General features: G+C 45.5%; 6 protein-coding genes across 6 annotated transcripts, besides 1 other annotated feature; 3 read left to right on the top strand and 3 right to left on the bottom strand.

Moving 5' to 3' along the window:
* Nucleotides 1-72: 72 nt before the first annotated feature.
* On the top strand, nt 73-930 carry KUCA_T00004891001 (uncharacterized protein; the record flags this gene model as incomplete). The annotated part of the gene is made up of 1 exon (XM_022606022.1): nt 73-930. One exon carries the CDS (start codon nt 73-75, stop codon nt 928-930), a length of 858 nt encoding a protein of 285 aa, XP_022460895.1.
* A 753-nt stretch (nt 931-1,683) lies between these two features.
* Nucleotides 1,684-3,648, top strand: KUCA_T00004890001 (uncharacterized protein; the record flags this gene model as incomplete). The annotated part of the gene is made up of 1 exon (XM_022606021.1): nt 1,684-3,648. One exon carries the CDS (start codon nt 1,684-1,686, stop codon nt 3,646-3,648), a length of 1,965 nt encoding a protein of 654 aa, XP_022460894.1.
* A 337-nt stretch (nt 3,649-3,985) lies between these two features.
* KUCA_T00004889001 (uncharacterized protein) lies at nt 3,986-4,678 on the top strand (the record flags this gene model as incomplete). Its single annotated transcript, XM_022606020.1, has 1 exon — nt 3,986-4,678. The coding sequence occupies one exon, from the start codon at nt 3,986-3,988 to the stop codon at nt 4,676-4,678; it is 693 nt and encodes a 230-aa protein (XP_022460893.1).
* Nucleotides 4,679-4,952: 274 nt separating this feature from the next.
* KUCA_T00004888001 (uncharacterized protein) lies at nt 4,953-13,340 on the bottom strand (the record flags this gene model as incomplete). The annotated part of the gene is made up of 2 exons (XM_022606018.1): nt 4,953-13,028; nt 13,098-13,340. The coding sequence occupies 2 exons, from the start codon at nt 13,338-13,340 to the stop codon at nt 4,953-4,955; spliced, it is 8,319 nt and encodes a 2,772-aa protein (XP_022460892.1).
* A 2,021-nt stretch (nt 13,341-15,361) lies between these two features.
* Nucleotides 15,362-15,866, bottom strand: KUCA_T00004887001 (uncharacterized protein; the record flags this gene model as incomplete). The annotated part of the gene is made up of 2 exons (XM_022606017.1): nt 15,362-15,741; nt 15,857-15,866. 2 exons carry the CDS (start codon nt 15,864-15,866, stop codon nt 15,362-15,364), a joined length of 390 nt encoding a protein of 129 aa, XP_022460891.1.
* Nucleotides 15,867-16,045: 179 nt separating this feature from the next.
* Nucleotides 16,046-16,123: a sequence feature (Short protein (KUCA_T00004886001, CDK28901.1) was converted to a misc_feature.).
* Nucleotides 16,124-16,670: 547 nt separating this feature from the next.
* KUCA_T00004885001 (uncharacterized protein) lies at nt 16,671-19,952 on the bottom strand (the record flags this gene model as incomplete). The annotated part of the gene is made up of 1 exon (XM_022606016.1): nt 16,671-19,952. The coding sequence occupies one exon, from the start codon at nt 19,950-19,952 to the stop codon at nt 16,671-16,673; it is 3,282 nt and encodes a 1,093-aa protein (XP_022460890.1).
* Between the last annotated feature and the right edge of the window lie 1,159 nt (nt 19,953-21,111).

The raw sequence follows: 21,111 nt of genomic DNA, 5'->3' as shown, positions 1-21,111 counted from the left end.
AAGATTTCACATAGAGCTAAGATTATAGCTCCTCTTCTACAAGACGCTACAAATACTTTTTTCTCGCGCAAAATGTCCGCTATTTTCAAAGCATTGTCAGGCTCATCCAAGCCACAGAGCTCTGAGAAGAAGAGGGTCAACAGACAGAGGGTGCTGTTGATCTCCACTAGAGGTATAACGTACAGGCATCGTCATCTTATCCAGGATCTGGACTCATTGCTGCCGCATTCTAGAAAGGAGCCAAAGCTGGATACCAAGAAGAACCTTTATGAGCTGAATGAGATTGCTGAGTTGTACAACTGTAACAACATCATGTTCTTCGAAGCCAGAAAACACCAGGACCTCTACATGTGGCTCTCGAAGCCTCCAAATGGGCCAACGCTGAAGTTTTTCGTTCAAAATTTGCACACCCTGGACGAGTTAAACTTCACAGGTAACTGTCTTAAAGGTTCGAGACCTATTTTGTCGTTTGACTCTGCGTTTGACGATTCCGACCACTACAAGCTGATGAAGGAGATGTTCATACACACATTTGGAGTTCCTCCACAGGCGAGAAAATCTAAGCCATTCTTCGACCACGTGATGACTTTCAGCATAGTCGACAACAAGGTCTGGGTGAGGAACTACCAGATCAACGAGACCGAGGAGGAGAAGGAAGGAGAGGCCAAGGAGGACAATCTCACTTTGGTGGAGATTGGACCACGTTTCGTTATGACCCTGATTACCATTCTGGAAGGTTCTTTTGGTGGACCCAAGATCTACGAGAACAAGCAGTACGTCTCACCAAACTTTGTGAGAGCGCAGGCTAAGCAGAAGCTGGCGGAACAGGCACAAAGAAGAGCTGAGGACGCTGTCCAGAGGAAGATCAAGAAGAGAGATCAAGTTGTGAAGATCGATCCTCTTGCCAACGGTGTTTTGTTCAAAGAGTGAAAAGCTGTTTAATGGAGCTGATCATGTTGGATAATCTATTGGAGAGGAAGAAACTTCTTCAAGTTTCGGAAGGTCAACTTCGCGAGGTGCACAATCAACTTTTCACCTCAGTCTTCTTACCCTTCAATTCCCATTCTCCTCTTTTTAAATGTACATTTTCTGATCGGAATAAGTTGATTCATATTTTCGTCGTAAACTCTAAACAGTAAAAGGGCTAGTCACAAATCATTTCGCGTGCTTGGCCAAGTATTCCTTGATGAATTTTTCCTCGGCTGGAGAGGAGGCATCAATCTTTGGCTCTGGCTTAGCGCTGGCAGACCATGGCTTTGGGATGACAACCAGAACAACAGAGGCAATAGTCGCAATGGACAACTAGAAGAGTTAGCATGGATGTCGAAAGAAAAGCCGGAGATATTCGGCGAGATCAACCATCAACGAAACTTCGTCGACAACCAGATCAACATACGTAGTGGGCAGGCACGGATTTTCCGAGAATTGTGTAAGCAGACATGACGAAATCCAATTATTATCTATTACAGCCGGACCAGATGATCAATCGCCAATTGTGTAATGTACTTGAAGACTATCTGGAGTTGTCGCTTGTGTTGAAAAGTGTTGAAATTGGCATCTGTGATTGGGCCTCCTCGGGACGCTTGTTGGTTCGGGTACACTACCTGTCATCAGATAACGGGGATCGTGTTGTAGCAGAATAAGTACCACAAACCTCATTTCGCGTGTTGAATCACTATAAAAATGGCCCTTCCATATGATCTGGCCACCATGATCAACAGTCTCCGAGAGACGTGTTCCTCGCTCCCGCATCCCGAAAATGGGTCGTTGAACACTCCGCAGGCCCGTATAATCGAGCCATACATGCTTAATCCGCATCAGAGAATGACCCAGTCGCAACTGAAGAAGCTATACCCTAATTTGAGCAAGGCTGCAAGCAATTCGCCTCCCATCCAGTTTAACGTGTTTGACCTTGTTAAGAATGACGAACCGACACAGATAGAAGAGAAACCGGAAGTTTCCATGGAGTTCACCAAAGGGTCTATCTCCACCATTGAAGAAGGACAATCGCTACAGAGCTCTATACGATCTAAGAAACATGGAATTTTTTCTCGATTGCTCCGGCAGCATACAAAATCTGATTCTTCGGATTTGAGCTTGAGTTCTGGCGACTTGGAAGCAGAGGAAGGTATGGTAGCAGGAAGTGATGACGAAGAGGAAGAGGGCGGTGAGGCTAGGCTTGCGCAATCTGAGAACATAGACGAGGACAACGATTCTGACCAATCTTACGCACAGAATCCGGGGACAATAGAGTCTAATCTGGACTCTGAGTTATCTGATGATTTGGATTCGGACGAGTTTCTGAGTGACTTCGAATATGAGAATGAAGGCATTTCTTCACCTATTTATGATTCGTTCTCATACTCCAAAAAGAAGTCCCTTTCGCTGCGAAAGAAAGGATCTGAAAGTCTCAATATACAATCAAGAAAACACAAATCCAGTTCGACCATCAACGAACCCACACTCATCCGGAATTCGCGATCTTTCACAAATTTCGCAGCTGAGATACCCAGTTTTGGAAAACAGACCGTTTCGAAGCCGGTAGTGAAGTCTAACCTGACTTCCCTAATCACTGCGAAAACAGAGACGCCGTTGGATTACTATTTGCATGTTAGTTCAGACTCTGGACTAGCCATCAGAATCTACCTCAAAGACGACACCTTCAAGGAGTCGGAACTAAACTTGAAGGTAAACCCTAACGCTTCTGTGGTTGAAGTGATAGGATACGCTTTAAGAACGATCCAAACTCTAGATGGCGCCAAATATTCAATACTTTTCAACCCTAATTTCTGGTCGTTATACCTCTGGGATGAAGACGAAGACTCCTACGACGAGTTTGGAATCTTGAGTCGAAAAAGGACAATTTCTTCGTATGGAGCAGATGAGTTCGCACTCGTGAAGTGCGAAAATTATAGAGACAACGAGAAGGAAACGCCTCTTCCGTTTGAGCTCGAAGATGCTGATGATGAACCAAAGTTGGATATCGATGAAGACTATAGGAGACTGTTAGTGTCGATTCCAGACAAATCAGTTCCGTTCTCAGCGATCACTCTCTCGAACAAGCAATCATCCACACTACACAGAAGAGACGCTGAAGACTTGAGGCATGAAGAAATCGAATCGGACGACGGTAGTTTGATTGAGGTCGACGATGACAGTGATGAGGACTTTAACATGCAACCAAAGGCCAAAACTCAGGCTGCCCCCAGACAAAGAAGGCCTCAATTGAGAGTCCATACTGATTTGAAATCCACATTGCATGCAGACGCCAAAACTCCCACCACGGAAGTTTTATCTACTGGTTACCATAGGTGGGATGTGATCAGAAGACACCCGTTTAAGAACAGACAGGAGAGGTCTTTGGCCGTGGACGGAACTCAGATCTACATTTTGCCTTTCTCTGACAACAGGGGCTCTTGGTACGAGAATGCTAAAACCTCCAGTTTTCACGTTTCGCAAATCGTTAAGTGCAAGCGGTCATCGAAGCACCCGTTACTATTCAAGGTGGTGATCTCCAAGAACGGTGGGTTGAAGAGATACGATCTTGAAGCTTCTTCTGCCGCTCAGTGCAAGGATATTGTGAACAAGATCAGCATGACAATGCAGGCATATAAGGCTGGGTTGTCCAATGGGGTTAAGATGTACTGAGAGAGACTGATAATGTTATCATCAGAGAGGTCTGAGGTATCTTGGAGGCATCTTGGAGGCATCGAGATCTCGTCTCTCGCCCTCGAAACTCCATATTTTTGCCCGCAGACTATAGTGTTGTTGTAGTTCTCTCAGTTTTTGTCTCATATATATGTACATTATTATCAAATAAAATATTCCTTCGCAGTGAAATAAATCTCACTATTGACTCGAGGATGGCGTGCGCAGACAGATAGATGCTCAAGCCTAAATTCTAATCCGCTTCAAAAGAGCTTTATCGAAGCTCTGAAACTTTCCCTTGTTCGCGAGACCTGTTCTTCTTCACAGAACAAAAACAATGGAGCTCTCATCCAACTGGAGCAGTTTTCAGCAACAGAACGGGATTTCAAGGCCAAGTAGCGGCCAGAGTAATCCCAATAGCAAGAGAAACAGATATAGAAACAGAAACAAGGTGAAAGAGACTGCTAGTAAGTCTCCACACGTGCCGGTGGTTGACATAGATCACACGAAATTGGGCAAGTATGTTGCCATGGATTGCGAGTTTGTTGGTTGTGGACCGAAGGGCTCCATCTCGATGCTTGGAAGGGTATCTATAGTGAATTATCATGGCCATGTGGTTTTAGATACGTTCGTAAAGCCTCCAGTGAGGGTGACTGACTGGAGGACATGGATCAGCGGGGTTTCTCCGAGAAACATGGCGCATGCCGTGACGTTTAAGGAGGCTCAAGCTATGGTGTTGGAGATACTTGAAGGCAGAGTATTGGTTGGCCATGCCGTGCAGAACGATCTCAAAGTGCTTGAGATACAACTGGATAGAGACCACATCCGTGATACCACCAATTATCCTCCCTTCAAGCACGCTGCCAACACCAAAGTGCCCGGCTTGAGGACTTTGGCAAAGGTTGTGTTAGGAAAGGATATCCAGAAGGGCCAGCATTCTTCTGTGGAGGATGCCCAGATCACGATGGAACTGTTTCGTCTTGAGTTGGCTGGTTGGGAGTGTGAAGTGTCCAGTGAAGAAGAAGATTGATGCTGACTGGAGGGTTTTGACGAATTATTATTTATGTGAAACTTTGAATGAGTGCGACTGGTGTGGGTTGATTGAACAGAAATGATCTGTGGAACTACTAAGAATTATGTAAAACTGGTGTTGATTGCTTGTACGAATCTTTTGATGAATATCCTTTGATGATCCTTATGGTATACTCCCAGATGGCCATCCCTTACATATGCTCATCTTATAAAACAGAATGCTTCTATTGTACATGGCCATGATAATTTATATGTAAAGAAAGAAAACGCGTTCAGCCCACCTCCACATACGAGGACAGAATTCTATCCAGAATTAACTTGATATAATGAGCTCTTGCCAGTTTGTCGCTCACAGATATCATACTTTGGGATTTGGCATCAAACGCGCCGGGGTTGGAGAATTCCATGGACTTGAAACCGGTAAGTTTCAGTTCCTCTAGCTGAGCATCGAATTCGGCTCCGTAGAGGGGCAGCTCTTTGTATTCTGGAGACCTGACCAGAGTGTTCACCACATTCAAACTCGCCTCGACAGCAGACATGGAAGTTGATTGCTCCACTATTCCTCTAACAGTGTACACAGCGGTTGGGTACACCAACCACAGAATCTTGATGTTGTTCGTAGCAACGAATCTCAATAAATGAACGTATCTGCTGGTGAGCAGTTCATCGCTTCTAGGAGAGGTGAAGCAAAGGGTTCCCGTGTATAGTGTTATCAAACCAGCGTCACCTTCGCTTTTCAGGAGATCCAGTAGTACTTTTGGACAGTCGATTCCCTTGGTTAATGTCACCATTTCAGAATGTTCGGGCTCCGTCCCACAAGCTTCAAGAGCCGGCTTGACATCCTCGTTTGAACCTTCCAAAAGGAAATGAAAGATTGTGTAACAGAAGCATGCCAGATCCACAGGCTCATTCTTCGATCGGGCAGCCTTAAGAGCACACTTGTATCTAAGTTTGAAAATGTTTCCTGCAAATTCCACTGAGGCGGTCGATGTAAACGGAATCTTGATCCCCTTGAGAATGACTGACATCATGACGAAGTCGAAAGAACTCTCGGTGACCTCAAATCCGTGGAAGTTTTCGAAGTCTTTAAGATGACGATGGAACATGGTTCTTTGCGACATGAGGTATTCCACAAGCTCCCCATTCTCGGTTGGATCATATTCCAAAAGCTTGCTCAATGCGGCAGACATCAATCTCAATGCAAGTTGATAATACACAACATTATCAATCATCGAGAATGCAAAGCCTAACCAGAAGAACTGAGCCATGAAAGGAGAACATGCTGGAATACCATCAATGACTTTGGCAAAAGAATGCACGCTGCAGATGGATAACGAGTATAACTGATCATTCAGATGATCCTTTCTCTCCAAAATGCTTCGCAACACCTTGGAAATGTACTTCAAGTATTGAATCACAGAGTAGTTATCGATACCTCTCTTTGCGAGATTACCCAGGACCAATAGCGCACGGCCTTGTAGCAGACTGTTATCCAAAAACGCACTTTGAACGGTTTGAGCATTCCAGCGAACCAACCAAAGAGTCTTGTGGGTGCTACTTGTGATCATATCAGGTAGCGAAAAAATCAGGTCGCAAAACGACTCCATAGCAGCGGCCTTCGCAACCATGTCGCTTCCAATGTTCATCAGCATGTCTGCGTGAGAGTCATCACGATTGAGTCCAAATAGCATTTTGAACCGTGCTCCATTCAATACCTCAATAAGGTTCACAATATCAGTGTGATTCTTTGGACTGAGATCTGGTTTAGACAAAAGTGCATGCATGGTCTTAACAGTTAGCCTGTGGAGGGTCTTTCTCAGCTCCAAGGGACCGACATCGAGAAACACGGAAATGATGTAAAAGATATCGCCCAAGTACTTCTCGGCAAAAATCAAAGAATCAAACATCAAGAAGGCCATCAGCTTCACCAGAATTGTGATCTCCATCCAATTGGTGTGCGATTCAACGATGCTGTTGCCTTTGAGAATTTTCATTCTTGATTTCTCGTGAATCCTGGAGACCAGCGACCCAAAAATCTCTAATGTGGAAGCAAGAGGCCATAAAGAAACGATGTCTTCCCAATCGTTGCCCTCGGCTTCGAGATCAATAGCAGCGGTAATGGTTTCATCAATTATCATATCAACCAGATTATCCTCAAGAGAAAGCTGTGCCCATATATACTGAGAAAAAGAGATTTTGATGGCCTCATACTTTCTTGAAGTGGACACAAATTTCTTGATCAGATCAGCAGTTCTCTCTATACCGTACTCCTCATTTGCTCTGAAGACATATTTGTAGATGTTTCTCAACCAAGGAGAGGCATAGTAGACAACGGAAGGCTTGCTCTCAATGGCGCTATGTTCCAGGGCTAAGAAGAAGGAATCTAGAAAGCTGTATGTGAGTTCCGGTTTGTCCAGAGAGAGAGCCTGGGAAATCAAAAACACATAACCATCGTTTCTGGCTGGGAACGAAAGATCAGTAACTGCCTCGACGTGTCTTCCAAAGTCCATGTGGAAAGTCTTCCCGACTGAAAACAGCAGTTTGAAAGAGGATCCACGGATGTCATCATGATGCGAGATTAAGCCAAGGAAGGCAATATTCAGCAAAGCACCGGCGTAAAACTCAACAGATCCTTTGTTTTCAAAATCAACATCAGCCGCTGGAGATCTTTTCGATTTGGAAAAGTAGATCGTCCTCATTATCTCGATTCTTCTTGGAGAACACAAAATAAGTGGCTCCTCATAGCGTTGGTCCACAACAGTGACTTCGTTGGCGACTCCGGTCGTGGTCGTTATATCAACACTCGAGAAATCTTCGATCCGATGAACATCCAACAATTGGAAACTCTTCATACTCTTTCGAGCCTTCACCGTCATTTTAGTGTTGAACAAGACCTGAAGATATTGCGTCCCAATCTTCAAAGTAACAGGGACAAATCTTCCAACAGACTCCTGCCAGTATTTCACATCTGTGAAAGTAACCTTGCAGTCAGATGAGACAGGCGAATGGTACGGAGGCAGACCCAGTTGAGCGTAGACTTTGGGGTCGTCATGAGAGTTAATAAAATAGTACTCTGTTTGGACAAAAAAGCCTGTTTCCTGGGCCGCGGTCATATACTCTTTCAACGAGTGGGAATAGGACTGCGAAACATTGAAGAAGATGTACTTCTCAAGGTTGTTTCTGTACTTCTCAGGGTAGAAAGAAGTCACTAGTTTCATGAGAGTAGCATGAATATTGGAGCTGTGATATCTGGTACAATCCACAAACATGTGGAATTTGGACTCCCAAACTTTGCATAGAAACTGGAAGATACGATAGCATACAACTTGCACATCCATATCTTCTGGAATCTTGTCATAGACCATGATGACCACCGGTGTACCGTCTCTGGTCAGCGTTTCGCTCAGGAAACTTTGATCAGGAGGAAGCTCGGCCTCGTTGGCCGAAAATTTACTCATGAAATCATAAAGATGAGCACCCTGAGGTGAGGTATCATCCCTGATAGAATCTGGAATGCTGAAACCCTTCTGGATCTTAGGCAAACCGATTATGCTTAGCACATGGTCAAGGTTGCTCCAGATATTAATCCTATCGGCGACAGACAACGAGTCTGGTGTTGCAGGATGGAAAAGATTGTATCTGATATCCTCGAAATGATCGTAAAAGAAACGGTGGAAATAGCCGTGCAAATGCAGACTGTATTGGATATCTTCCGATGGCATGACCTGAGTTGTTGTTGCGGTTTCCTGTGAAATTTGGTATAGAAATACTTCCACTTTTTTCTGCAACTGGACCAGCACATCAGTTTGATCCTTTAGCAAAGGCCACTTCAAGGAAGAAAGAGAGTCGTTAGCCATGAGTTGCAAAACACGGGCCAGCTGGATCATCGACCTCTTTACTGCTGGTTCCACAACACGAGCTGCGATATCAGCCCTCTCTGGAGTCACAATTGCCGGACTGAAAAGCCTCAAGAAGACAAATGCACCGACAGCGACAATCTTAGATTCCGGGAATGCTTCGCCTGTGGCAGAGTAGACAGAAGCACAGATCGCTTTTAAACCGGAAGGCATGAATTCCGCAGAATCGCAAATGGCATTAACTAGAGCAGTCAGCAATTCCAAGAAGTTATCTAGATCCTCCTGAGCATTCTCGTCATTCCAGGTCTTCTTTTCAACCTCGAAATGTTTACCGCGTTCGATAATGTTCTGCAATATTGGATACAAAACACGAACAAGGTACTTTCCAGCAGTCGCGTTCGAATAGAGCGCAATCATTCTAGTAGCAACAGTGTTACTTCTCAGAATTTGCACAGAATCAGAAGCCTGCAAGATATCCACTCTCACCAAAAGGCCCATTATGTACTGAGTAAAGCTCTCGTTGTCAGTCATCGAGAGGAAAGCCGCTGCAAGGGTATCGACCTCAGCCATCGGGCAAGACTGAGCTACAGCCACAAACATAGCTGGTGTACTCGAAAATACGTTAAATCCCCTGTTGAGCTCACTCACAACCCTATTGTTCAATTGGCCATATATGTCCAGGTTGTCATGATCCATGATGTTGGCGAGCACGTTGATGAAGGAATAGCGCAGGTAGTGCGACTGTCCATGGTAACACAAAGGGAGTACAAATTTGAGACCAATCCTCACATTTGCCTTGAGCAAATCGATTAACGCCTCAACCACGTGATTTACCAAGATATTGACTCTGTGCTTAGCAGCTGGGCTTTCAGACACATTTTTGGTAGGATCGTTAGCCTTCTCCAGAATTCTCACAAACAAATTTGAGTAATTTCGGAAGGACACTTCAAGAGAGTTGTTGAGATCCTCAGGCTGGAAATTGGCATGAGGAACATCCAGAACCAATCCTCTTAGGCAAAGTGCCAATACTCGAGCAGTTTCGACCGCGAAATCGAAATATAGATGGTCCATATCAGACTGCTTTTTCCTGTCTTCAACCTTTCGAGGCTTTTCTGTTGTTTTCAAATCAAAAACCATAGACCTGGGATTGACTTTTTCCCCTTCATCTTCATTTCTAAAGAAAGAGTCCTCCAGCCAATCAGCCAGTAGTCTTGCTATTTTGTTTCTTCCGGCCAAATCTCCTAAAAACCCAAGTTCGGGTGCCTTAGACATGAACACTCCCGCTAGAAATAAAAACTTGATCCTGGACTTCAAAACGGCGGCCTCCCTTGGCTGGTCATCCAAAGAAATAGACATCGACTTCAAAATCTGGGCGATGTCGTTCTCGTAAGGGTACAAAGCCATCACATCCAGCGACAGAACGTGTTTCATGACCGAGATCAGCAGGTCAAAGAACACAAAGTCCTTCTCGGTCAACAGCTTGGGCATGCCATCAAGATGTGCCTGAATATCCTTTGCCACTAGCGGAACCGCATAGGGGTGAAGACCAACACTCAACACTTCTCTCGCTTTTTCCCTGAGTCTCAAGTCGTCCAGCTTGAGGCTATTAATCTGAAAACTAATGAACCGCTCATACTTGGAAGCTAATTCTTCTCTCTCTGGATGATCCTTGAAACATTGAGAAAGAAACACCCCTCCCCATGAGGCCAAGAACCCAGGATAATCAGCTCCGTAAGTATCGTTGCCCTTCTCGGGCCCAACGGGCGATTTCATCCACCGATCATACATTGTGCGCCAAACATATATGATTGACTGGTTTGGACGTTTCGATTTGGTAAGGTGATCTCTTAGCTTCTTGCGCATTGCAGCTCCACTCGCAGAAATCCGATCCGAAAGAATGGCTCTATACAGATCGATTTCAAATCCCTCGGAGCATTTGCTAGTATGCCAGCTGAACTCGGTTTCGTTGATGAAATACTCAATCCCTTTCCTTGCCATCTTGTAACTGTCGTGACTGTCCACAAAAAGAAGAAGTAGAAAAGACTCCTCCCAAGCCATGAGATATGGGCGGCACTGTCCATTCTTATGAAATCCGTGAGAACTGAGCAATGCCAGTCGAGGGCTCTCAGAGGTGAAAACATCCTTTCTTCTGTCGAAAAACTTCAAAACGAAATCTAGGATTTGATCCCTTTTCAAAACAGAAAGTTCTGTGGTGCTCAATAAATCCATCAGTCCAGATATAATCAGAAAACTTGCGCTGAACTGCTCGCACCCGGCTTTAGGATCGTCTTGAGTACCTGGATCGCCCCAAGTCCGTTTTAGAAATGACATAAGAAACCTGGCTATGTGCGATATTACACGTTCGTCATCGTCCACGAGTAATAGCGAAATCGAACTGAACGCAGACCTCAGCCACAAAACGCTCTGCTCGTTGTGAGTCCCATCTGCATGGAAGAATGGCATGTCAGGGTCGACCAAGAACAGGTGTGGCAGTTTCTCAAAGAAATACAGAAGGTCTACCACAAGATCTTGCATGGTCTGCGATTCGTCGATAGTTCTCTTTGCAAACTTGACAGGGGCATCGTGTTTGTCCATAAGTTGTCCTGACACAGAACTCGTAGAAGCAGTGCCCGAAGTAGCCGAGGCAGAAGATGACGTAGTCGATACATGTTTATGCGCATGAGATGGTGATTTGGGGGAAACTGAAGGAACGTTAGGGCTTAAAGGCGAAGACCCACTGCTGTTTCCTCGGAAAAAGTTCTTTGTCAGCATCTTCGACCTGTATAGGTTTTTGAAGGTAGAAGACTGGTGGTGTGGTTCCGGTGAGGTCGAGTTTGTTACTTGATGACTTCCCGAAGATCCAGAGGCAGAACTGGATGCGTGCGACACTTCCTTTGAGAGTTCATGTTGAGTTTGCTGTGATGAAGACGTCGTCTGTTGGTGAGAAATCTGTTTTGCTGACACGGAAGGTTCTCTGTTTCCGCTGGAAACGGCGGATCTTTTGGATTCTGTGCCGCTGCTAACCACTGAGGGGACACTCTGGTTGGTAGCAGTAAGGACAACATTATTCATTTGCTGTGCCAAAGCCTCCTTCAAGTCCATTACCGAAGATGACGCACCTTGTGAGTCGATAGACTCAGCATCGTTGAGCTCATCTGACCGAATGTGGCGCAAAGCCTCTGCTGTGGAGCATAAAATTTGTCTGTATAATGGCGCTGCCTCTTTCAAATAACTGTAGATATGAGGCAACATGAAGTGGATATCGATGAGAGTACTTACACCTCCACATATAGTTCTTATCAGTCCGATGTGAGTATTTTTGTCTTTGAAAAGTCCCAGCGCCTTCACAGCCGAGTCCTTGGTGTTGAGGCCCGCCAGAGCACAAAAACAGTTGATTCGCAAATTATCAATCAGTTCTGTGTCCACGTCAACAGGATAATAGGCAGGCTGGTCAACCTTAAGATCTTTGTATGCAATTGGTGCGGTATTTCTAGCATAGACTGCGACTGGATGTTCAGGTGCTATAATGGACACAGTACTTCCAACTAGCAAGACCTGAATCAAACCATCACCAGCTTCTGGATACCGCGAGCAAATCAACCGCAATTCACTCACGAATGATGTCTTGTAATCAAATGACTTGGTTTCCACCATTTTCTTGTATTTTTCACCGTAGTTCTCAAAATAGGATGGACATAGGAGCAACATCGTGGCAAAAAACATGGTCACAGACTTGCGGTAAAGGTTTAGATCTGCAGTTTTGAGCACCACATCGAAAAACTCAATGGCAGCCGTAATTGGAGACGAAGATATGGACAGGTATTCCTCTGGGTCAGCCAGCATCCACCTCAGCAGAGTGCGGCACATGAATACCAGTACCAATTGTTGATCAATGGGTCTTTTGGCTGTCTCGTAAACGGTGCGACAATTCCTCAGGTAAACGTGAAGATACGAATCATCAACGAAAGAAACCTCCAAAAGATCCAGATGGGCAACGTAGTCATCAGGCATCGGTATCGCCAGACTCTTTAGCTTAGCCAGCACAAACTCACGATACTGGAGAGGATTTGAACCCGAAAAGTACAGGATTATGTTGTTGCAACAGGCCTCTATGTCTTCAACCAAAGAATCAGTCTCGGACTGAGATGTCCCTCTGTTACGTTTCTGACCCGTGATCCGGGCAATCTCAGCATAAACTATGCCCTTGGATTTGAGATTAGTCACCATAGCCAAAGCCATCTTCACTAGTTCTTCCGATAACTGTGGTGGCCTCACACTGTGGTATCTGTTGGTCTTCATGGCACCGACTCTGCCTCCAAGCGAACCAACGTGATCGCTCAATTGGGAGTCATGGTCCAGCAATAGAGACGCATTGGAGGTCGATAGGTTGTTCCAACGATGGTCTGCTATGTCAGACAAAAGTCTCAATACGATAAAAGTCGACCACAAAGAAGTTTCCGATCGCTTTTTAAGTGGTTCCATCTTGCTTTTCTAAAGAGGGAAGTGTTAGTATTCGGTCTAAACCGAGAAACCGAGAAACGGGAAGTAGGTTCAACTTACCTTGTTGATAGCTTCCAAGACTTGGGTGGTGCAAATAACACAGTCTTCAAACGTGTCTGTGTCTGCCAGAGTCAACAACGCATTGCGTGATTGAATGTAATGTTTATCCATCTGCATTTGCTTGGTATTGAGACCAGAGTTCAATGGCAACAATTGCTCCAGCCGGGTATAAATAGCACCCACAATCGAGTCTCGCGGGCCAACGGTGGGCACCGGTTCTCTCTGAAGTTTTCCCGCCAGCATTTTGGGAGGTTATGATGTTTTGTGCAATACTAGAACAAACGCCTTCTCTATCAACGGAAGGGAAAGGATATATCACACAAACAAAAAGAAAGTCTTCAACTTCACAGATAATAAATTTAAGCGTCCAAGAGGCCAGCGGCTCTAATAGGGCAAGAAATGGCTCGAAAAATCCTTGTTTGGAGAAAATTGGCCACAAGAAGTGGAGAGCACGGATTCAGCCCCCGAGGTTCGTTTGTTGGGGTTTCCAATAAATAGCAGTTACGATATTGGGAGCGCAATAGCCAATATCAAAATGACAGCAAGTGGATTTTTTGGTCGACCTGTCCAACAGAACAAACCTAACGCTGCTGTGTGGAGTATACAATGGAGAGGAAGAAGGGAGGGGGGAATAAGGTCAGTTGGCTTTAGGCGGTAGATTGTGCCAAAACATGGGCCGTTGGGGACGTGTGGGGGCAAATCGGGATTGGAGAGTTGCGCTCTTTCTGGCTGAGTTTTTTATTGAATAAAAATTATTATTGCATGACAGATTGCGGAAAGCATATGGGTTTAATTTAGGAATTTATGGTGTGTTATTTTGTGGTTTGGGCGGCTTTTCGGTCAAGGTTGTGTCATTACTGTGAATGCCAGTCGGTTTGGGAGCGGTAAGAACGGATTTCGAAATGGTTTCTTTTTGTGTTGACGTATCTCCCGTACCGTTTGCGAGAACCCTCGGATTTTGTGAAAAACATATTTAAATATTCTGTAGAAATACTCACATACCAATACAGTATGAATTTCTCTTTATTGCGATCCAATTACATCACATTCTGCTTCTCAAATACCCGTTAATGGCCAACCGTTTCATGAGGGGCACGACTTTGATTTACTCCCACCCAACCCGGCTCGCTTGCTTGTTCTCGGTGTGGGAAACCGTTTTTTCGGGGCTGTGGACTGCGTATGAAGATTACGGCTGAATGTGTGGCGCTGGGCTGGGCGATCTTCGCTTGGTAAATTTTGACTGGTATGGCTTGTGGTTTGTTTGTTGTTTGTTTGCTGTTCCAAAATTGTGTATATTCGGAGCAATTATAATCAGGACGGGCGCTGTTTAGGCGTCTATTGCTTTTTCGGCAATCATGGGGATTCACCGCAATGAGCCGGTGAATAAAGCCGTTTTCGGTCAATTCAGGGGAGCATGTTTCAGAAACTTCGGTATTTCTTTAAATGCTCAAATTTCTACATTTTTATTAGGATTCAAAAATTCGCATTTGATTTGTAGTTTTGATTATAGGTAGATAGAGAAGGGAATCTTTGAACGGTTTCTAGGGTTGCATTTGCATTGGCTGGGGTCGTTATTATTGGCTTTAAGATTACACTCCACCAGAAGCTGGATTTGGAATTAGCTACGGAGGCAACAAGTTTGTGCTCTTGTATAATCTCGGAGGCCATGTGAAACATTCCCTGCCAAAAAACTTAAATTTCATGCAATGGAATTCACTCGCGCCTATATATGTTCTTTCTGCAAGGAAGATCTACTTCTGCCGCACAAGGATTATAATAGGTTGCTACCATTTGCCTCGTGGAAGGGCAAACTACAACTTTTGGTCTCGCTGCAGATAATTTAGGATGCTTCTGCTTTTTATCTGTAACGAGCTACTGATTATTTTTTCGATTCTTCAATAGCCCAGTGGGTGTAGACCTCGGACTCGGTCTATCTGATCTTAACCATCTTGAAACCAAACTGTTTACCCGGTCATAAATGTCGTGTACCGCCTCAGCAGGGTAACCTCTGGGGAATCTTTCACCATCTTGACACTTTAGCACGAGATCACAGGAAGGTGGTACTAGTATTCAGCTAAGCAGTTGAAATGTTCCAATCAAAAGATATTCGTAGTAGCATCAATCACGTATCTACATAAAGATATCCTCTTCTTCGTTTTATCCGAATTTTTCTTTTTTTCCTAATACCTAATTATAACTTTTAATGTAATATTAGAGAGAAACATGGTGGGTTTTATGATTTGGCAGAAGGGGAAAAAGGGCACTTAGAAAGCAAGCTTGGTGAAGAACCACTTGTTCTTACCGCTCTGGTGTCTCTCCTCGAAAGCCTTCTTCAACGCCTTCTTGGCCTCCTCACGCTGGGATGGCTCCTCCAAAGCCTCACCAGAAACGACGCTCTTGAAAGACTCGACGTCAAAGGTGTAACGGGTTGGCATCAAGTGGTTGTAGTTGACAAGCTTGACAAATGGCTTGATCTTGGTTCTCTTGGCAACCTTCTTGGCGCCCATACCCTTGGTCACCTTGAGTGGTTGTCTCTCGACACCGGCAACTATGGCATGTGGGAATGGGTGGGCCTTGGTACCATCGTCGTGTGGTTTCACGATGACAACCTTCTTACCGGCGAAACGGCCACGGACAACAACGGCTATGAAAAGTTAGTAAATTGTGTAAATGAATGGAGGTGGGAGGTTCCAGTTCATGAACAGAGTGACAACACAAAGTCTCAGGCTATTGGTTTTCACAAATGTCGCAAACTTCACCTTGGGTCATGCTGGTTCGCAAACTTCAATCAACAGTGTGAATGCAACGCATAGTTGGTGTTTGAATGATGTTCGTGCAGTGGATTTGACTTGTTTTTCTGCTTGCTTCTGTTTGTTTCTACGTGTTCAGTGTTCTTGCTAGAGCCATTGAATCCGTGGTGAAAAATCTCCTCCGTTCTTCGAAGCACCTCATATCAAACGAAACCTCCCTGATAAACTGTAAAGACGGTACATACCAACTTTGCCTGACTTGATAAACTTAGCCATCTTTGATATATATGTGGTGATAAACTGTTGATCTGTGAAGAGAGTTTTTCAGCTTCTTTTTTTTCTCCAACGGAAGAAAGGGCCCCTCTTCGCACACACCGTAACCCTCTCGCAATGCAAATTTTGTGGGTGGTGCACTTCCTCCGCTTTCAGATTGGGACTGGTTTGTTGGTGCACGATTCAATGTTATTAAGGATGGAGTTTACACTGGGATGGTGAGTAGATATGAGACTGCAAATGTGACTGCGAAATGTTAAACTTGGTGCACTACCTTTGTGATTCGGTTGTACACGTCTGATGGATTAGATAGTGATAAGGAATGAAGAAACTGACGGGACGATCAACCCAGCCGATATTACGCTGAGGGATCAGGTTTTTTGATCATTGTACGGCCCTGGGGATCTATTTATGGAAAATGGCCAATATAAGGACATTACAATTCATTATAGCGCAAAGCTTGGGATCATACAACAGTTGTAGAAAATGCTCTTAACCCTTTTGATGTCTGTAATAACAACTATAATACTTTTGCTCGTTCCTTCAATTTTCACTTCTTCTTCCTGTTTGACCGTGCCAAAAACCGTGAATTCATGCTAGTGACCATGCGTGGAACTCCGCTTCTCTCTACCGGTGATGACGGTCTGCTCGTCTCACTGGCTTTCCAGCTGGATCTCCTGGGCGGCTCCTGAACATGCAAAGAGCCTTGGTTCTGGTTCGAAATAGCCTTGTTGATTGCTGCGGATATAAGAGGAGTATTACTGGAGATCACACGACGCGTGTCCTCTGATTGTTCTGCGTGCCTCGGAGCCGCGCTTTGAGTTTCTGAGGTCTGTCTCATAGTGGACATGAAGTTGTGGCCGTTCTCGGTGCGTTGAGCTTGCTGTGGTGGCCTGCGATGCCTTGTGCGCGTTTTTGGGTCGACCTCAGTCGAGTTGCGAGGTGGTGGTGAGGCTGGTTTGTTGGTCTCCTGAAACAGGTTCTTGAGCGAGTCCTCCCCAAAAATCGGCGAAACTGGAGTCAGCTGAAGTCCAATCAGATCTTCTTCCATACGGGGTGAACCGGGATTCGATGTGATTGCCATGGTGGCAGCCAGAATCGCAGTCTCGTCGCTGCTTAAAATTGTGTCGGAACTAGCCAACTTGCGTTCCAGCTCCGAGATTCGCGACTTTGCCAGGGCATTTGTCCAAACAGAAACCTCCTGTTTCTCGACTTCAAACGCGAATGTCGTCCTGAGCGATTCTATCGCAAAAATTCCTGATATAATTAGGTTTTTCGCCTTTCTGTCGCCTATCACCTCCTTGAAACGGACATGAGTATTGGTAAGATCCACCTCTGCGGTCAGTTGGTACTTCTGCTTACCCTTCTCGTGATTCTGTATGAACATCATCGCACGACCGAGGGTTGTGACTAACATAGTCCGTTGTTTTGCAGTGTTCTCCTGTGGGGTGAGATGATGAACCGAAGCGCCAAAGAACCGCTTCAATTTGTGCGAAGCTTTATCATGAAACTCCTCTTTGGCCGATTCCTCCTTCTCGGTTTCATTGTCGTTTGAATCGTTGAATGTGACGGCATCATCGTCGGCGTCCTCAGCGATTGTGGAAACGTAGTTCGTCAGTGAACTTCCGTTCCCACTGGGTCTGCGAAATCCGGTGTGAGATCCATGAGCAACTTGAGTCAAAAGACTAGTTGACGATGACGAATTCTCACGAGAACGATATCCAAGCGGTGACTCGGCCAATTGACCACGATACTTCTTCTCAAACTGGTCAGTAGTGTACTTGAAGACCTTCACATTTCCTACCTTGAGAACACGCTCGCGTGAATTCTTGAAAAAGCTGGCCCAGGCAAGATCCAAAACACTCATCGGTGCTGGTTCCGCAGTCTGCGCACCTGAGCTTAGGCGTGACTTCGGTTTTGGTGTGCCAGGAGGCTTTTTCTTCGAATTCGAGTTTGAGTTCGAGTTCGAACGGGAACTGGATGAGGACTGAGTAGATATCCGTGTGTTCAATACCGGTCGAGGAATATTTGTTCCGGGGATGTAATCTATCGTTTGTGATGGCTGTGAATAAGGGGTTTTGCGGACTGACAGATCACTCGGAGAAGAAAGCATAATCTCGGCTGGCTTCTTCATGAGCGCTGCAGCTGCTGCTGTAGAGGCGGTTTTGGCTGTAGGCTTTTTCTTGACCGACTGAGCAGTTGTATCAGCTGGCTTTGCAGTAATGGTAGAAGCGGAGGCTGATGATGACGATGAAGCAGTTCCGTTGACTAAAAGAGACGGTGATGAATTGGCTATTGGCTGAAGTGGCAAGCCATAAGAACTCATAACAGACTCCTTGGCGGCAATTGAAGATGAAGAACCGCTCCTGCTGTTTGAACCAAAAGCTTTGGATGCTGGTGGCTTTAAAGATACACTGGACGCGTTTGGAAAGGGCTTGTTGGCCAATTCCGGGATCGGCATCATAGATTTGGCCGAAATCTTGTATGGTGCAATTTCTGGTGGTTTGGAGTTCCATATGGAAGCATGATCATTCCAATCAACCTGGTTATAGAACCAATGCTGTTGAATCCCGCGCAGCGTGATACGGTCTCTCGGTTTCAGTACCAGAATCCGTTTCACCAGATCACGAACGATCATGGGAAATCCGGCAGAAAATGCAAACTGGACCTTACACACCTTTTGAAAAGTCAGGTACTCATTTGTGGCCTTGAAAGGAGGCTTTCCAGCAATCATCTGGTACACGATACATCCGAAAGCCCATATATCGCAGGCCTTCCCACAGTGTTTGTCATTCAGCAGCTCTGGAGAAACGTATTCAGCTGTGCCGACAAAGGAAGTAGCTCTGCAATCCAGAGGATACGATCCGTCCTCTTTTTGGTCGAGCATCTTAGCCGTGCCAAAATCAGTGATTTGGATTCTGCCTTCGGAGTCTATCAAGATGTTCTCTGGTTTCAAATCTCGGTGGATCACGCCGTTGTCGTGCATGTACTTGACGGCATCCACAATTTGTGCTGAATAGTAGCGAACACACTCTTCGTTGAGTGAGCCAAAACGCTTGATAAGCGTCAGAAGCTCGCCATTGGGCGCATAATCAAGCACAAAGTACAGACTGGCTATATCCTGGAACGTATGGAAAAGGTGGATGATTCCATCACGTTTTCCAAGCCGATTGAGAGCGTTCTTTTCGATGTTCACATACTTCACTTTCTTCTCACGAATTATGTGCTTCTTGTCCAGGATTTTCACTGCAAACTGCCGAGCCGTTGTCTTATCGGTGGCTAGAACCACCGTAGAGTATGAGCCCTCGCCCAATTCTTTGCCTAAACGGAAGTCCTTGATTGTCTTGCGCAGGATTCTGGAGGAAACGACTCCGTCATCGTCGATTTCGGCTTTCGACGCCTGTGCGGCGCCTCGGACTTGCCATTCCTCGGCGTTGGGGGGCTGATCCATGTCCATAGCATCACTACCACCATTATAACCCAGCGAAGATGTCGAATCAAGAGGCGAATCCAACGCTGACTCAGATCCGGCCCATTCTAATGACGAGTTGGAGACCACGTTGAGCCGCCTTCCATTCGTTATGGACGTGGGGGCTGTGTACTCCTGCGAATCCAGCGTTGAAGATGATCCCATGGCCTTTTGGTCAAGGCTTCGTCCCAAACTACCATCCTCCTCATCATTGCTGGCATCTGCAACATCGTAGTCTTCGTCGGAAGTGTATTGACTCGAATCATGCTGTGTCTCTGGGTAATCTCCGTAGTCGTCTATGATATCCATTTCGTCTCCCGTGGCCATACTATCGCGCCTTTCGGCATAATTCGGAAGTGACATGTGTGTGTGTCACAGAGATGCAAAAGACCAAAAATCCGATCAAAAATGGGTTAAAACAGCAAAACAGGCCTTGTATCAACGCAAAGCCTACTGTGGGCTGGAGCAACTTCAACGAGACAACCTTGCCAATAAACAGTTCCGGTACCGTGGAAAAAGAATGGTTCTTATGGTAAGACTCTCAGAAAAGTGCTGGCACCTTTCACCCGGACTCTGAAGGCGAGAAAAACCGGAATCACTGGTTGAAACGTGGACTTAGTAGATGCTTCCAAAGGCCCCACGCTGGACTGTGTGGATATCCGTCAAAAGCAGCAAAAAACAATCGACAAGAAAGCGGTCTGTAAGCAACACGGTCCAATTGCAGGTCTGTGGCAAAAGTCAGTCTTTCCTGGCTCGTTTCCAGGATGAATGGTTGGGTTGTTGTAAACTTCAACACCTGGCGTCTGGCCTTGGAACAATAAACGGGGCATACGAATTCCAATTGGGATTTGGTATGGTACACTACCTTTAAGGCTCAGACTTGAAGAAGGCGGTGCATCGGGGTGAGAATGGCTGGTGGCATGTTTGTGATGGAGAAGGATTTTGGGAGAAGTGGCTTATGCCTTGGCCAATGCCCTTTGGTTGCTGGAGTAGTTATTTGGTATGGTATTGACTGGTTTATGCTGATTCTTGTGGGAGGCTCTCGGGGGCGCTGCTGGCACGTGATGTGGTGCAGGACTGAGACGTCATTTTCGGTTACGCACAACCTATGTTGAGCCGCACCATCTGGGGCGGCTGGCCATGAACAGACTACGAAAAGGTAAGTAGATCGTGCTTCTTAGTGATAACATGACAGATACTATGGCTTTCAAAGGAAATTGTTCAAATTCAAAGACCCACTCGTTCGATTTGCATCGCGCTGTCTCAAACTAGCGATGTTTCGATGTAACGTACCCAAGCCACAAGAGCGCCAGGATGCTTGTTTTCTCGAAAATACAAAACCAGCATTCAAAGAATCTGAATAAGCCGTTCTTAATCAGACCAGTTCAGTGTTTTTACAACCAAGTGCTTACAAGAAAGTTGGGATGTCTTCTGCATCCAAGAAGTCCCGCCATTCATACCGTTATTATCCCTTACACGACCTTGAAGGCATTCTGGTTTGATCCACACACTTCCGCCGTAT

Source organism: Kuraishia capsulata, genomic scaffold, assembly GCF_000576695.1.
Source record: "Kuraishia capsulata CBS 1993 genomic scaffold, Kuraishia_capsulata_scaffold_6, whole genome shotgun sequence".
Taxonomy (NCBI): Eukaryota; Fungi; Ascomycota; class Pichiomycetes; order Pichiales; family Pichiaceae; genus Kuraishia; species Kuraishia capsulata.
Note: the sequence above shows the minus strand (reverse complement) of the source record. Positions and strands in the feature narration are given on the sequence as shown.